General features: G+C 44.9%; 1 protein-coding gene across 3 annotated transcripts in view; it reads right to left on the bottom strand.

The window, feature by feature from the left end:
• LOC121550436 (vesicle-fusing ATPase) overlaps nucleotides 1-15,971 on the bottom strand; it is a 28,956-nt gene continuing 12,985 nt past the window's right edge. For 2 of the 3 annotated variants that reach the window (XM_041862692.2, XM_041862694.2), the window contains 16 exons: nucleotides 15,731-15,838; nucleotides 15,341-15,416; nucleotides 7,326-7,481; nucleotides 6,866-7,065; nucleotides 6,525-6,690; nucleotides 6,078-6,152; nucleotides 5,739-5,926; nucleotides 5,432-5,527; nucleotides 5,081-5,237; nucleotides 4,472-4,605; nucleotides 4,000-4,066; nucleotides 3,674-3,753; nucleotides 3,374-3,508; nucleotides 3,109-3,222; nucleotides 2,819-2,874; nucleotides 1-1,107 (listed from right to left, as the gene is read on the bottom strand). In XM_041862692.2, coding sequence (XP_041718626.1) covers nucleotides 1,065-1,107; nucleotides 2,819-2,874; nucleotides 3,109-3,222; nucleotides 3,374-3,508; nucleotides 3,674-3,753; nucleotides 4,000-4,066; nucleotides 4,472-4,605; nucleotides 5,081-5,237; nucleotides 5,432-5,527; nucleotides 5,739-5,926; nucleotides 6,078-6,152; nucleotides 6,525-6,690; nucleotides 6,866-7,065; nucleotides 7,326-7,481; nucleotides 15,341-15,416; nucleotides 15,731-15,838 — 1,851 coding nt within the window. In that variant the 3' untranslated portion in view covers nucleotides 1-1,064. Of the gene's footprint in view, nucleotides 1,108-2,307; nucleotides 2,352-2,818; nucleotides 2,875-3,108; nucleotides 3,223-3,373; nucleotides 3,509-3,673; nucleotides 3,754-3,999; nucleotides 4,067-4,471; nucleotides 4,606-5,080; nucleotides 5,238-5,431; nucleotides 5,528-5,738; nucleotides 5,927-6,077; nucleotides 6,153-6,524; nucleotides 6,691-6,865; nucleotides 7,066-7,325; nucleotides 7,482-15,340; nucleotides 15,417-15,730; nucleotides 15,839-15,971 lie in introns of all 3 variants that reach the window. The other variant, XM_041862693.2, reaches the window with a different exon arrangement.

The following is a 15,971-nucleotide window of genomic DNA, read 5'->3' as shown; positions in this document are numbered from 1 at the left end:
TTGTTTTTACCTTGTGTATCTGTGCTTTTATTGAAATAATACATCTGTATGTTGACACACATGGTCAATTGACAGAACATAAAAATAGCTTTTGACAACAAGCACTGTTCACATTAAGTAATAAATTAACAAATGCGTCACAACAAAAGACTGGTCAAATTTGGATTCAATTACACACACATACTGTACTTAAGCACAGACACAAACACACTCACTCTTACAGGCACACAGAAGCAATGCTTATTCATACACACACATGCACACACAAAATATTGAAATCACAGTCACACGTGGAGCTGATTTGATAAGTAATAAAGGTTTCTTTATAACATATACCCTTTCAAAAGTGTTGAATTGTTTAACACTGGTCTCGTACACACAAGGCATCTATAATAGACAGACTACAGCCAAGTTATAATCCAACACCACAATCTTCAAGTTTGGGGTGAGATTAACAACAACACTGATATATATTACTCAATAATAGTCAATAGAATGATTTGAAATAATCCATGATATACTGCATTTTATATATACTATGTACAGAAAAAAAATAATGGAGGGAAATACATTTACACCCGAAACGACACTTCTCACTTCCACTACACTGTATATGTTATCATCTGAATATTCAAATAGTGTTGATGACTTACGCTTCATATGAATCTGTGTATATATAATACATATATCATGTTTTTAAGACTGATATATCTACTGGTTTGAATAAATATAGATAGCAAGACAGATACACAGTACTGTAAATACAGAAAGCTAAAACATACATGGCTAAATATAGCACAATGCACAAGACAGCACTTTGCAATCCATATTGGGTTTCATACAGACAACATAGTGGAACAGTAGGATTTTCAATAGGTTTCTGTGACGTGATATGTCGATAGTGTCGGATGGATGGATGATGACGGCATTTGCCGCTGAAACATGCGTGGATGAGAGGGGGGCGACTTCTTCTCCCTCTCGGATTGGTTGGATGAGAACTGATGACGAACAGAGGATGTCCTCCTCTCCTCCTTTTGTCTCTTGGTCAGACGCTCCCTTCAGCTCTAGTCGAACTTGTAGCTGCGGTCATTGCGGTCGCTGCGTTCACTGGAGAGACAGACGTATGGAGAGATGAGGAGAATTTAGGTGACGATGGTTTACCAGTGTCCCCAACCTTAAACACATGACGTTTCGTAAACCACATCCGACTACAGCATGTACTCAAACAACAACAAAAGGTAAGAATGAGTCTTGCATGAAACAAATGTTGAACAGGATTTAATATGCTATAAAACAAGAAGAGAACCATAATGGTGAACCATATCTTTTAACAGTAATTTTAGCACTTTTAATGACCTTTCAAATATAAAGTAATTGCGTAGAATGTCTATTCAAAAGAAAAGAAAATACTTCTTCATCTTGTCGGCTAGCTTTCATCAAATCTGGCTTCAGAACTACTCGTAAGGAGAAACTTACGAGACAAAAAAACAGCAATCTAGGACCCTAAAGTTCTGCAGTCTTGCTGCTTTTGTTTCTCCCTGGCACTTGATGTCACCGATTGGGTGGAGAGAGTGCATTCACCTGGTTTCCCAGGTAGAAGCCAGTCTGTAGTTCAATGGGCTTGAGGACTGAGTCTATGCACCCCTGATATAGAATAAGTGGTGTCCATTGTCAGAGACTATCACAGTAGGTTCATATCAGCCTCAAATTGACATTATGAACAATACGTCATGGTAGGTCATGACATAGGATGGGAATGATCATAAGGTTGTCTTATGTAATGTTTTTATTACATAGACATGATTGAGGCACAGGAGTGGCAGGTATGTCATGCATATAAATCTTTAATAACAACCTCATAACGCGGTCATTATAATGACATGAGATGTTATAAAATGTCTTGACAGCTGATGTCAGTATACCTAAACAATAGCTTCTTTAATGACAAGTGTTAAATCAGTTTCCATAAGCTGATATATTTGACTGCAACTGCATATGCTTGAAATGTAATTGTGTGATCATTGTAATGTAGAATCTGGTCGCTCATAGCACAAGTTGGCCAGAGGGTATTTCTTGTAAAGGTAAATAGATACAGGTGCTAGCAGAAGTGCTAGCAGGTCCTTCTAGAGCTCTAAAACATTGGTATCATTGTAATGAAGCTGAATGAGGGAAGCTATTTCCTAAAGCTAGAAGAGGCAGTTAGGGAAGCTAGTTAAATGTCTGGGTAGCTAGCCTCGTAGCTAGCCTCGTAGCTAGCCTCGTAGCTAGCCTCGTAGCTAGCCTCGTAGCTTCTACTGATGCCCTTACCCTCAGCGACAGCTTAAATTCGGATGTGGTTGGCGTCATCCAACCTGGTGATGACAAAATGAGATCACACCGGTCAACGACTGATACTCTGACTGCATTGGCAGTCAGTGGGCAAGTAAAGTGATAGTATGACAACTTTATTCATAGCCCTCTTCAAGAACATAAACAAGCGTGATACAGTGTTTCATGTTCATAAGATCCCATTTGTGTCAGTGTGTCAGTGAAATAAGCAATACTGATATACTAGTATTTCTACTATACTAGTTATACTACTAGTAATATAGTAAATCATGTTTTTTTTACTTTAGCCTTAAATATGTGCCTGTTGTTGTGTATCCTTGTTGTAATATTCACAGAGATAGAAATGGAGTAATGGATATGCAGGAGAGGAAGGCAGGGTTATAAAGTCAAAAGAAAGGAGGTGATTGGGTGGCTGTGATTGAGTCGCATGCAGGCAGGGTGAAGGTGATTGCGTGGGGTTGGAAAGGGGGAGGGGTTGGGGAGTACTCACGCCCCCTCGTCTCTGAGAAGCTGCAGGAACTTAGTGACTCTGTATTCCACATCCATCTGGAGATCAGGAAGCAGGAAACCAAAGATGAACCCCAGTGCATTACAGAAGAAAAAGAAGAAGAAGAAAAAGAAGACACATTGACAGTGCAAATATGTGGCATTATAAAACCGTTTGCACCACTTCTTGAGGCAGGAGACCTTTCTAGCGACCATAGCTACTGGATGACGCTTGTGGTCGACTGTTCTGCAGCTGAACGATGACGAGGAGGAGGAGTGCTGATTGACACTGACCTGCAGAGACATTTCAATGAGCATTAGGAGCTTCTTGATGCCAATCCAGACCCTCTTTCCTTTGACGTGCTGGCCGATGGTGACCCGCTCTGCATCCGTGAAGCTTCCCAGTAGCTGGAATGGATACAATGTCAATGAGTAAACAAATGGCACACAAGACAAGACAGTAGCATTAACTACTACAAACCTTCATCGATATTTATATTTTGTGTGTGTGTGTGTGTGTTTGCTTGTTCGTTCGTGTGACTGTGTGTGTGGTGTGTACCTCTAGGGCTTCCACCAGGTGTTCTCCAGTAGAGATGTTGGGGACGTGGATGGTGGTACTGAAGGCGTCCAGCATCTCCATCTCCTGCAGCACCTCCTTACGGCTGGTGGTTCCGATAATCAGCAGCTTACGGCCCTGTAGGCAGAGTAAAGCACAGGCAGAGTTACACACACGCACATGCGTGCACACAAACGCGCATACACACACACAGACTGGTGTAAATAAACCCATTCATATAACGCAACACCTACATTAAGCAATGCAACCATGCCAATGCTGTAATGAACACTGAACACTCACTTTAGGAGGAGTCTTCTTCAGCAGCACCAGCAGGGCCTGGAGAACCATGTTGGAGAAGCGAGGTCCAATGGGAACATAGTCTAAAGGAGTGGAGCACAAAGAAATCAGAACAGTACTTCAGACAGGACCCACTAGTGTTGCTGCTGATTCCTTTAGGTTTGAAGACCGGGTCTTGGCTTTAAAATACAGTGCTTTGTTTTATCTGCAGCGTCATTGGAAAGTTAAAAAGAGATACGAGTTTGTTGCTCCACTAGCGACGGAATTAGGAGGTCCACTAGACTAAAAGGAGAATGAGGTTTCAGAGGAATGAGGAGGTAAATAATCACCTAGGAGACGCTCAATGTCATCCACCACCACACAGCTCAACTGAGACTTGTAGGCATCCTCGAAGATCTGAGGGAAGGAAGGCAGGGGATACAGAGTTAAATAACACAAAAATACTGTATAATAATACCATACAGTAAGTATTGGTAATAATCTCTTTCTTCTGCTCTTAGTTGTTATCGATACGTCAGATAGGAAAAGGGGGGAGAGAAGTAGCTAGTAAAGAGAGCGGTGGACCCAGGGATCCAACCCCCAACTCTATGGGGCAATGCGTGGTCCAGAGTCAGCAGTGCTACAACTAGTCTACCATTCGACCAGATTCTGGCACAGTGGCCATCTATTTCTATGGGCATGGTGCCAGTCTTACAAAGACATTGGGGTCGAAACACTTAATACAACTTAATAAAACTGCAGGAGCATTCAACAGTGTGCAGGTATCTATCTTTCTTTCATGGTGCCTGGCTTCACACCCACCTTCTTGATAGCCAGGCACTTGGAGTTTTCGGAGAACCCAATCATCTTGTCCGGGGAACAGATCTTGATGAAGGGGAACTCTGAGCTCTCCGAGATTTGGGCAGCCAGGGCCGTCTTTCCACTGTGAGGGGGTCCTAAGAGGACAGATGGACAAATAAAGACTGTTAGAGAGAGAGGGGGGCTGTTTTTCAACTGTGTGTGTGCGCTTAAGTGTGTGAGCTCCACCTGCATGTGCCTACGCTCACTTGCGTGTGTGTATGTGTGTTCGCTCACACGTGTGTGTGTGTGGTCTAAGGCGCAGTGGTCTAAGGCACTGCATCGCAGTGCTAGCTGTGCCACTAGAGATCCTGGTTCGAATCCAGGCTCTGTCGTAGCCGGCCGCGACCGGGAGACCCATGGGGCGGCGCACAATTGGCCCAGCGTCGTCCAGGGTAGGGGAGGGAATGGCCGGCAGGGGATGTAGCTCAGTTGGTAGAGCATGGCGTTTGCAACGCCAGGGTTGTGGGTTCGATAAAATAATGTATGCGCTAACTGTAAGTCGCTCTGGATAAGAGCGTCTGCTAAATGACTAAAATGTAAAACATTTAAATGTGTGTGTGTGTGGTCTACCCTCCAGTAGCACGGCCACCAGCGGTGTGCGGTCACTGTTCTTGGTCTGCTGCACCAGCAGCTCCCCGTCATCCAGTACACGGGTCACAGGGTCGCCCCACTTGATGATGCCGTTCATGATGTAGCTGGCATAGTCCTCCTGGTTGGAACCAAATGCCTGGGGGAGGAAGAGGGGGAGGATGAGGAGAAGGGGTGGAAGGGTTAGGAGGAGGAAGAAGGAGGGGAGGAGAAAGAGGAGGGGGAAGAACTCTTTAGGATTGGAATGATAGTCTAAGGGTCAATCTCAAATGGCACCCTATTCACTTTGTGTACTATCCTTCGTAAATACACATATAGTAGAGGGACACTTACTGGTTTAATGTCATTGTTCAGGGAGCCCAAGAAGTCGCTTCTGGTGACCTGCAGCTTCTCGGCTCTCTCTGTGTCCACCTCCACTGTGGCTGTGGCCTGGACATGCAGAAAGACATTTCAGTCTGATCTGACTGTGATATACAGTAGACGTAACAAAGGACAGAGTTATGGCAGATACGACTAAAAGACTCTAAAAGCACCTTGCTAAGGGGTGGAGTCTAACCATGTCATGGGTGTTCAAAGCTGTCAATTGGATAGTCTAACCATATTGTGGATGATCATGTTTGTTGATGGGTTGGACTCGAACCTTAATGTGGCGATTCATGGCTGTTGATTGGGCAGCTCTGACCAGCCCCTCCAGTTCAGCACCACTGTAGTTCTTGGTCCCGGCAGCCAGCTCCTTCACGTCCACATCAGGAGCCAGCAGGCCAAAGTCACGCATCTTATTAGTGTGAATGTTGAGAATCTGAACACGCCCTTTCTCATCCGGAAGACCTGAGAGGGAGGGAGGGAGGGAGGGAGAAAATAAATAAATAAAGGGAGGGAGAGAGGTCCCTACAATAATACAATAAAGGGTGGAGAAACATACGAAAAGGAACAACCCATGAGATAAAGGGGAAGGCACAGAGAGATGTGTGGTTCTTACCGATCTCCATCTTGACCTCAAACCTGCCAGGCCTCATCAGAGCATCATCTATCAGGTCAGGCCTGTTGGTCATCCCTGTGGGAAAGAGAAAGAGAGAGGGGGGGATATAAAGATGGAGTTTCTAGTTAGACCAGAGTCATGTATTCATCTCTGTTGCTATGTGAGGCTTAAGGTAAGATTGGTATCTATACCTCAAATTACATTTAGACAAACTGACACCTAGATATTCAGCAAAGTTCAACAACTATAACATGTATGCTTTTATAGGACAGCATACCACTACCTATCTATGACCAGTATGTTATACGACAGCGTACCACTACCTATCTATGACCAGTATGTTATACGACAGCGTACCACTACCTATCTATGACCAGTATGTTATACGACAGCGTACCACTACCTACCTATGACCAGTATGTTATACGACAGCGTACCACTACCTACCTATGACCAGGATGTTGTTGAGCTGCTCTACTCCATCTATCTTGGACAGCAGCTGGTTGACCACCGTGTCGTGGACTCCTGTACTGCCTTGCCCAGTACCTCTCTGCTTACAGATGGCATCCAGCTCATCAAAAATGATTATGTGCAGACCACTGTTAGCACCCAGCTAGGAGGAGAGAAGAGAGGGGAGAGTAGGAAGAGAGGATGAAGAGAAAGAGAGAGAGACAGTCAGTCATGCATGTACGTATAACATATGTTTGTGATTTTCTCATCGTGGATGGATTTTTTTGTTAGATTAATTACTTGTGGTCATCAAAAACAAGATGGCGGCTGGTACTCACCCTCTTCTGCTCCTCTTCTGCGTCTGCGAAGAGCTTGCGGATGTTGGCCTCAGACTCTCCCACAAACTTGTTGAGGATCTCAGGGCCGTTGACGATCTTGGGCTCGCGGGAGTTGAGCATCTTGCCAATCTGCCTGGCCATCAGAGTCTTACCACAACCAGGAGGCCCGAAGAGAAGGATTCCCTTCACGTGCTTACAACCTGGGGGGCAATGGAACAACGACTGTCTACAGACCAACGCTTATCAATCTCTGAATCTTTGAAAGCACAGCATACTCCAGTTGTGTACACAGACAATTTAGTTTGTGACAAATGATCGCTAGGAGGCACCGAGGCACGATGTTGCACATGCATTGCGACAATTGTTCTGCCAATACCATGGCTCGACCGTACTTTTTTGTGTCCTCAACTGTAGGTAGTACTGCATGATCTGACTAAGACTAAGGAGTTGGGTGCCTTACCCATCTGTTCCACGATGTCAGGAGGGAAGACACGAGAGGCAAAGGCTCGGCGGAAGATGTCGGAGAACTCCTTGTCCAGACCACCAATGCCCATGCGCTCAAAGTTCCAGTCCGGGTTGATGATGGACTGACGCTGCTCTTTGGTCTTGGCCTTGCCTAGTGGGCAGAGAGGAATCAAATACAACTTTACAATGAAAAGTGTAACAATGGATAAAGAATGGTTATTTTCCCATGGGTTGCAGGATTTGATCAATCTTGGTATATTTGGTTTATTTTGACAAATCTAAATCAAAAATCTAATCAAGGTTTATTGGTCACGTACACAGATTTGCAGATGTTACAGCAGGTGCAGGTAAATGCTTGTGTTTATAGCTCCAACAGTGCAGTAATACCTAGCAATGACAATGAAAACCTAAAACAACAACACACATAATCCAGAAAAATAAAGAAATTAAGAAATATCAGAACGAGCAATGTCAGAATATATATATACACAGTACCAGTCAAAAGCTTGGACACACCTACTCATTCAAGGGTTTTTCTGTATTTTTACTATTTTTTACATTGTAGAATAATAGTGAAGACATCAAAACTATGAAATAACACATATGGAATCATGTAGTAAACAAAAAAGTGTTAAACAAATCATAATATATTTGAGATTTGAGATTCTTCAATTAGCCACCCTTTGCCTTGATGACAGCTTTGCACACGCTTGGCATTCTCTCAACCAGCTTCACCTGGAATGCTTTTCCAACAGTCTTGAAGGAGTTCCCACATATGCTGAGCACTTGTTGGCTGCTTTTCCTTCACTCTGTGGTCTGACTCATCCCAAACCATCTCAATTTGGTTGAGGTCTGGGTATTGTGGAGGCCAGGTCATCTGATGCAGCACTCCATCACTCTCCTTCTTGGTCAAATAGCCCTTACACCGCCTGGAGGTGTGTTGGGTCATTGTCCTGTTGAAAAACAAATGATAGTCCCACTAAGCCCAAACCAGATGGGATGGCGTATCGCTGTAGAATGCTGTGGTAGCCATGCTGGTTAAGTGTGCCTTGAATTCTAAATAAATCACAGAAAGTGTCACCAGCAAAGCACCCCCACACCATAACACCTCCTCCTCTATGCTTTACGGTAGGAAATATACATGCGGAGATCATCCGTTCACCCACACCGCATCTCACAAAGACACGGCGGCTGGAACCAACAATCTCCAATTCGGTCTAATGTCCATTGCTCGTGTTTCTTGGCCCAAGCCGGTCTCTTCTTATTGGTGTCCTTTAGTAGTGGTTTCTTTGCAGCAATTTGACCATGAAGGCCTGATTCACACAGTCCCCTCTGAACAGTTGATGTTGAGATGTGTCTGTTACTTGAACTCTGTGAATAATTTATTTGGGCTACAATTTCTGAGGCTGGTAACTCTAATGAACTTATCCTCTGCAGCAGAGGTAACTCTGGGTCTTCCATTCCTGTGGCGGTCCTCATGAGAGCCAGTTTCATCATAGCGCTTGATGGTTTTTGCAACTGCACTTGAAGAAACTTTCAAAGTTCTTGAAATGTTCCATATTGACTGACCTTCATTCTTAAAGTAATGATGGACTGTCGATTCTCTTTGCTTATTTGGGCTGTTCTTGCCATAATATGGACTTGGTCTTTTACCAAATAGGGCAATCTTCTGTATATCCCCCCTACCTTGTCACAACACAACTGTAATTTGTACGCTGGGAATCGGGAAGCAAGTACAGGGAGTGAATTTAATGATAAATAATACATCGAACAAAACAAGAAACACAAGTAGCGTACAGACATGAAACACAAACATAGTCAACAACGCATGGGGAAGTAACCAAAGGGAGCGACACATATAGGGGAGGTAATCAGAAAGGTGATTGAGTCCAGGTGTGCCTGATGATGACGTGCAGGTGCGCGTAATGATAAATCCCAGGACCGGTGACCTTGAACGCCGGAGAGAGAGTACACGTGACAGTACTCCCCTCCTGATGCGCGGCTCCAGCCGCATGACGACGCCGACCAGAGGGACGGTCCCGAGGACCAGGGACGGAACAGTTGCTTCTCCTGAGACCCGGGACCCAGTCGCTTCTGCTGCGGAGCCTGTAGAGCCAGCTGAGACATGGGAACCTGTCGAGCCAGCTGAGGCATGGGAACCTGACGATCCAGCTGAGGAATGGGAACCTGACGAGCCGGCTGAGGCTTGGGAGCCTGCAGAGCCTACCGAGTCTTGTAAACCTGGTGAGCCAGCTGAGGCATGGAAGCCTAACGAGCTAGCTGAGGCATCCTCGGTAGATTCGGCAACGGACGCTTGACGGGCCAACCAGGTCTTGTGAACCTGACGTGCCGGCTGAGGCATGGAAGCCTGACGAGCCACCTGAGGCAACCCCGGTTGCTCCGGTAGCGGCACCTGGACCCGACGTCACCTAACAAAAAAACACTCCCTGATGCTTCCCTTTGGTGAGGCGTTATTCTGTAACATGTACGCTGGGAGTCGGAAAGCAAGTACAGGGAGTGAATTTAATAATAAATAATACATGGAACAAAACAAGAAACACGAGTAGCGTACAAACATGAAACACAGGAACAGAATCAATAACGCCTAGGGAAATAACCAAAGGGAGTGACATATATAGGGGAGGTAATCAGGAAGGTGATTGAGTCCAGGTGTGCCTGATGATGACATGCAGGTGCGCGTAATGATGAATCCCAGGATTGGTGACCTCGAACGCCAGAGAGGGAGAGGGAGTATGGCTCAAACACATTAAGAAGGAAAGAAATTCCACAAATTAACGTTTAAGAAGGCACACCTGTTAATTTAAATGCATTCCAGGTGACTACCTCATGAAGCTGGTTGAGAGAATGCCAAGCGTGTGCAAAGCTGTCATCAAGGCAAATGGTGGCTATTTGAAGAATCTCAAATATAAAATATTTGTTTGGTTACTACATGATTCCATATGTGTTACAGTGCCATGCAAAAGTATTCATCCCCCTTGGCGTTTTTACTATTACTATGTTGTTTCATTACAAACTGTAATTTAAATTGATTTTTATTTGGATGTCATGTAATGGACATACACAAAATAGTCCAAATTGGCGAAGTGAAATGAAAAAAATTACTTGTTTCATAAAATTCTAAAAAATAAATAACGAAAAAGTGGTGCGTGCATATTTATTCACCCCCTTTGCTATGAAGCCCCTAAATAGATCTGGTGCAATCAATTACCTTCAGAAGTCACATAATTAGTTATATAAAGTCCACCTGTGTGCAATCTAAGTGTAACATGATCTCAGTATATATACACCTGTTCTGAAAAGGCCCCAGAGTCTGCAACACCACTAAGCAAGGGGCACCACCAAACAAGCGGCACCATGAAGACCAAGGAGCTCTCCAAACAGGTCAGGGACAAAGTTGTGGAGAAGTACAGATCAGGGTTGGGTTATAAAAAAATATCAGAAACTTTGAACATCCCACGGAGCACCATTAAATCCATTATTAAAAAATTGAAAGAATATGGCACCACAACAAACCTGCCAAGAGAGGGCCGCCCACCAAAACCCACAGACCAGGCAAGGAGGGCATTAATCAGAGAGGCAACAAAGAGACCAAAGATAACCCTGAAGGAGCTGCAAAGCTCTACAGCGGAGATTTTAGTATCCGTCCATAGGACCACTTTAAGCCGTACACTCCCCAGAGCTGGGCTTTAAGTGGCCAGAAAAAAGCCATTGCTTAAAGAAAAAAAAAAGAAAACATGTTTGGTGTTCGCCAAAATGCTTGTGGGAGACTCCCCAAACATATGGAAGAAGGTACTCTGGACAGATGAGAATAAAATTTAGCTTTTTGGCCATCAAGGAAAACGCTATGTCTGGCGCAAAGCCAACACCTCTCATCACCCCGAGAACACCATCCCCACAGTGAAGCATGGTGGTGGCAGCATCATGCTGTGGAGATGATTTTCATCGGCAGGAACTGCGAAACTGGTCAGAATTGAAGGATTGATGGATGGCGCTAAATTCAGGGAAATTCTTGAGGGAAACCTGTTTCAGTCTTCCAGAGATTTGAGACTGGGACAGAGGTTCACCTTCCAGCAGGACAATGACCCTAAGCATACTACTAAAGCAACACTTGAGTGGTTTAAGGGGAAACATTAAAATGTCTTGAATAGCCTAGTCAAAGCCCAGACCTCAATCCAATTGAGAATCTGTGGTATGACTTAAAGATTGCTGTACACCAGTGGAACCCATCCAACTTGAGGGAGCTGGAGCAGTTTTGCCTTGAAGAATGGGCAAAAATCCCAGTGGCTAGATGTGCCAAGCTTATAGAGACATACCCCAAGAGACTTGCAGCTGTAATTGCTGCAAAAGGTGGCTCTACAAAGTATTGACTTTGGGGGGGGTGAATAGTTATGCACGCTCAAGTTCTCTGTGTTTTTGTCTTATTTCTTGTTTGTTTCACACAAAAAACATATTTTGCATCTTCAAAGTGGTAGGCATGTTGTGTAAATCAAATGATACAAACCCCCAAAAATTCCTTTTAATTCCAGGTTGTAAGGGAACAAAATAGGAAAAATGCCAAGGGGGGTGAATACTTTCGCAAGCCACTGTATTTCATAGTTTTGATGTCTTCACTATTATTCTACAATGTAGAAAATAGTAAAAATAAAGAAAAACCCTTGAATGAGTAGGTGTGTCCAAACTTTTGACTGGTACTGTGTATATATATATATGGTGTGTAAAGACAAAATAGACAGTATATGAATAGAAAAAGTGTGTACAGCAGTAGTTATATAGGACAAGACACACAGTATATACATATAAAGTGGGTAAAACAGTATGTAAACATTATTAAAGTGACCAGTGTTTAATGACTATCTACTGTATGTACATAGGACAGCAGTCTCTAAGGTGTAGAGGAGGGTATCGGGTGGTAGTCGGCTAGAACAGTGACTAAGGCTAGTGGTGACTGTTTAACAGTCTGATGGCCTAGAGATATGAGCTGTTTCTCAGTCTCTCAGTCCCAGATTTGATGCACCTGTACTGTCTCCGCCTTCTAGATGGTAGCGGGGTGAATAGGACGTGGCTAGAGTGGCTGGGGCCTTCCTGTGACACCGGGTGCTGTAGATGTCCTGGAAGGCAGGCAGTGTGCCCTGGGTGATGCGTTGGGCTGACCGCAATACCCCCTGGAGATTCCTGCGGTTGCGGACGGTGCAATTGCCCTACCAGGCGGTGATACAGCCTGACAGGATGCTCTCAATGGTACATCTGTAGAAATTCGTGAGGGTCTTAGGGGCCAAGCCAAATGTATTCAGCCTCCTGAGGTTGAAGAGGCGCTGTTGCAACTTCATCACCACGCTCTGCTGTCTCCTGTAATCCACGATCAGCTCCTTCATTTTGTTGACATTGAGGGAGAGGTTATTTTCCTGGCACCACTACGCCACGGCGCTCACCTACTCCCTGTAGGCTGTCTCATCGTTGTTGGTAATCAGGCCTACCAATGTTGTGTCTTCAGCAAACTTGATGATTGAGTTGGAGACGTGCATGGCCACGCAGTAATGGGTGAACAGAGAGTACAGGAGGGGCTGACCACGCACGTCTGTGGCGACCCCGTGTTGAGGATCAGCGTGACAGAGGTGTTGTTGCCTACCTTCACCACTTAGGGTCGGCCCCTTCAGGAAGTCCAGGACCCAGTTGCACAGGGAGAACCAGGGCCCTGAGCTTAGTGATGAGCTTGGAGGGCACTATGGTGTTGAAGGCTGAGTTGTAGTTGATGAACAGCATTCTTTACATAGGTCCAGGTGGGATAGGGCAGTGTGCAGTGCAATGGCGATTGGTTGTCCGTCGATCTGTTGCGGCGATATGCGAATTATAGTGACTAGGGTGTTGGGTAGGGTGGCGGTGATATGGTCCTTAACTAGCCTCTCAAAGTCATTTAGTCATTTAGTTCAGTTACCTTCGCTTTCTTGGGTACAGAGGGGCCCACATCGGCAGCTCGATGTTGTTTTCCTCTAAATGGGCGAAGAAGGTGTTTAGCTCGTCCGGGGAGCGAGGCGTCGGTGTCCGCAACCTGGCTGGCTTTCCCTTTATAATCTGTGATTGTCTGGAGTCCCTGACACATTTGCCTCGTGTCTGAGCCGTTGAATTACGACTCCACTTTGTCCCTGTGCTGTTATTTTGCCTCTTTGATTGCCTTACGGAGGTCATAGTTGGTCTGTTTGTACACGTCCATGTTCCCAGTCTCCTTGCCATGGTTAAATGCGGTGGTTCACGCTTTCAGTTTTGCAAGAATACTGCCTTCTGTCCACAGTTTTTGGATAAGTTCTAATCGTCACAGTGGGAACAACATCCTCAATTGCACTTGCTGATGAACCCCGTCACTGAGTCTGTGTTAACGTCGATACTATTCTCAGAGGAGACCCAGAACATCTCACAGTCCGTGTGATCAAAACAATCTTGAAGCATAGATTACGATTGGTCAGACCAATGATGAACAGTCCTTACCACGGGAGCTTCCTGTTTTAAGTTTCTGCCTATACACTACTGGTCAAAAGTTTTAGAACACCTACTCATTCAAGGATTTTCTTTCTTTTTACTATTTTCTACATTGTAGACATCAAAACTCTGAAATAACACATATGGAATCATGTAGTAACCAAAAAAGTGTTATACAACATATTCTTCAAATAGCCACCATTTGCCTTGATGACAGCTTTGCACGCTCTTGGCATTCTCTCAACCAGCTTCACCTGGAATGCTTTTCCAACAGTCTTGAAGGAGTTCCCACATATGCTGAGCACTTGTTGGCTGCTTTTCCTTCACTCTGCGGTCCGACTCATCCCAAACCATCTCAATTGGGTTGAGGTCGGGGGATTGTGGAGGCCAGGTCATCTGATGCAGCACTCCATCACTCTCCTTCTTGGTCAAATAGCCCTTACACAGCCTAGAGGTGTGTTGGGTCATTGTCCTGTTGAAAAACAAATGATAGTCCCAATAAGCACAAACCAGATGGGATGGCATATCGATGTAGAATGCTGTGGTAGCAATGCTGGTTAAGTGTGCCTTGAATTCTAAATAAATCACAGAAAGTGTCACCAGCAAAGCACCCCCACACCATAACACCTCCTCCTCTATGCTTTACGGTGGGAAATACACATGCAGAGATCATCCGTTCACCCACACCGCGTCTCACAAAGACACAGCGGTTGGAACCAAAAATCTCCAATTGTTCTCCCATCTCCCATCTGTCAGAGAGACCATCGGGTTCTTTGTCACCTCCCTGACCAAGGCCCTTCTCCCCCAATTGCTCAGTTTGGCCGGGAGGCCAGCTCTAGGAAGAGTCTTGGTGGTTCCAAACTTCTTCCATTTAAGAATGATGGAGGCCACGGTGTTCTTGGGGACCTTCAATGCTGCAGACATTTTTTGGTACCCTTCCCCAGCTCTGTGCCTCGACACAATCCTGTCTCCGAGCTCTACGGACAATTCCTTTGACCTCATGGCTTGGTTTTTGCTCTGACATGCACTGTCAACTGTGGGACCTTATATAGACAGGTGTGTGCCTTTCCAAATCATGTCCAATCAATTGAATTTACCACAGGTGGACTCCAATCAAGTTGTAGAACCATCTCAAGGATGATCAATGGAAACAGGATGCACCTGAGCTCAATTTTCAAGTCTTATAGCAAAGGGTCTGAATACTTATGTAAATAAGGTATTTCAGTTTTTATTTTTTTATAAATGTGAAAATTTTCTAAAAACCTGTTTTCGCTTTATCATTATGGGGTATTGTGTGTAGATTGATTTGGGGGGAAAATGGTGTCCATTTTAGAATAAGGCTGTAAAGTAACAAAATGTGGAAAAAGAGAAGGGGTCTGAATACTTTCTGAGTGCACTGTATGTTTGAATATAAACTGTGCAGAAAGATGTGCCTGTTCTGGTACCATCTTGTGCAATAGTTAGATATAGCTCCTATATAATCTACCTGTATTCTGTATGAACTCCTCTGTGACTTACCAACTAATGTGAGGGAGGAGCTCTCTGCTTTCTCGAAAACCACCTGGCTGTTCCCCACCAGCAGGCCAATGTCAATCTAAGGGAAACAGGATTTATTGGAATTATTACCAACTACTGGTTATTACAAATAACTGTTCCAAATCAACTCTTACAATTCTGCAGAGTGCCCTTTGGACTTCGACCAGCACCCTAGCAGCGCATTCCCTCGTCAAATAGAGGCCTCGTTCTAAATGAAGGGGCAGGTGAAAGCAAGGGCTCCACCACTTGGCGTTCACCTGTCCAGTCATTTCTAATCATGGATTACTTCAAGGAAGGGGGGTAATTCCAACTAGGGCCCATATCATAAAGGGCTGAGTTGTTACAGCAGTAGGTTAATGTAACTCTGGGTACCTTCTGCTTCTTGCCAGATGCTGGCTCCCCCTTGAGGATGCTGGCGTCCATGGCCTCGATGTCTTTGATCACCAGCCCAAAGAGCTTGTCGCAGAAACTGAACACCAACTGGGGAGGAAGGGAGGAGGACAGGAAGGATGATAGAAGAGAGGAGAGAGAGGATGAGAGGAGAGAGGATGAGGAGAGAGAGGATGAGAGGAGAGAGGATGAGGAGAGAGAGGATGAGGAGAGAGAGGATGAG

Source organism: Coregonus clupeaformis, chromosome 35 (genome assembly GCF_020615455.1).
Source record: "Coregonus clupeaformis isolate EN_2021a chromosome 35, ASM2061545v1, whole genome shotgun sequence".
NCBI classification, from domain to species: domain Eukaryota; kingdom Metazoa; phylum Chordata; class Actinopteri; order Salmoniformes; family Salmonidae; genus Coregonus; species Coregonus clupeaformis.
This window is presented reverse-complemented; position numbering and strand designations above follow the sequence as displayed.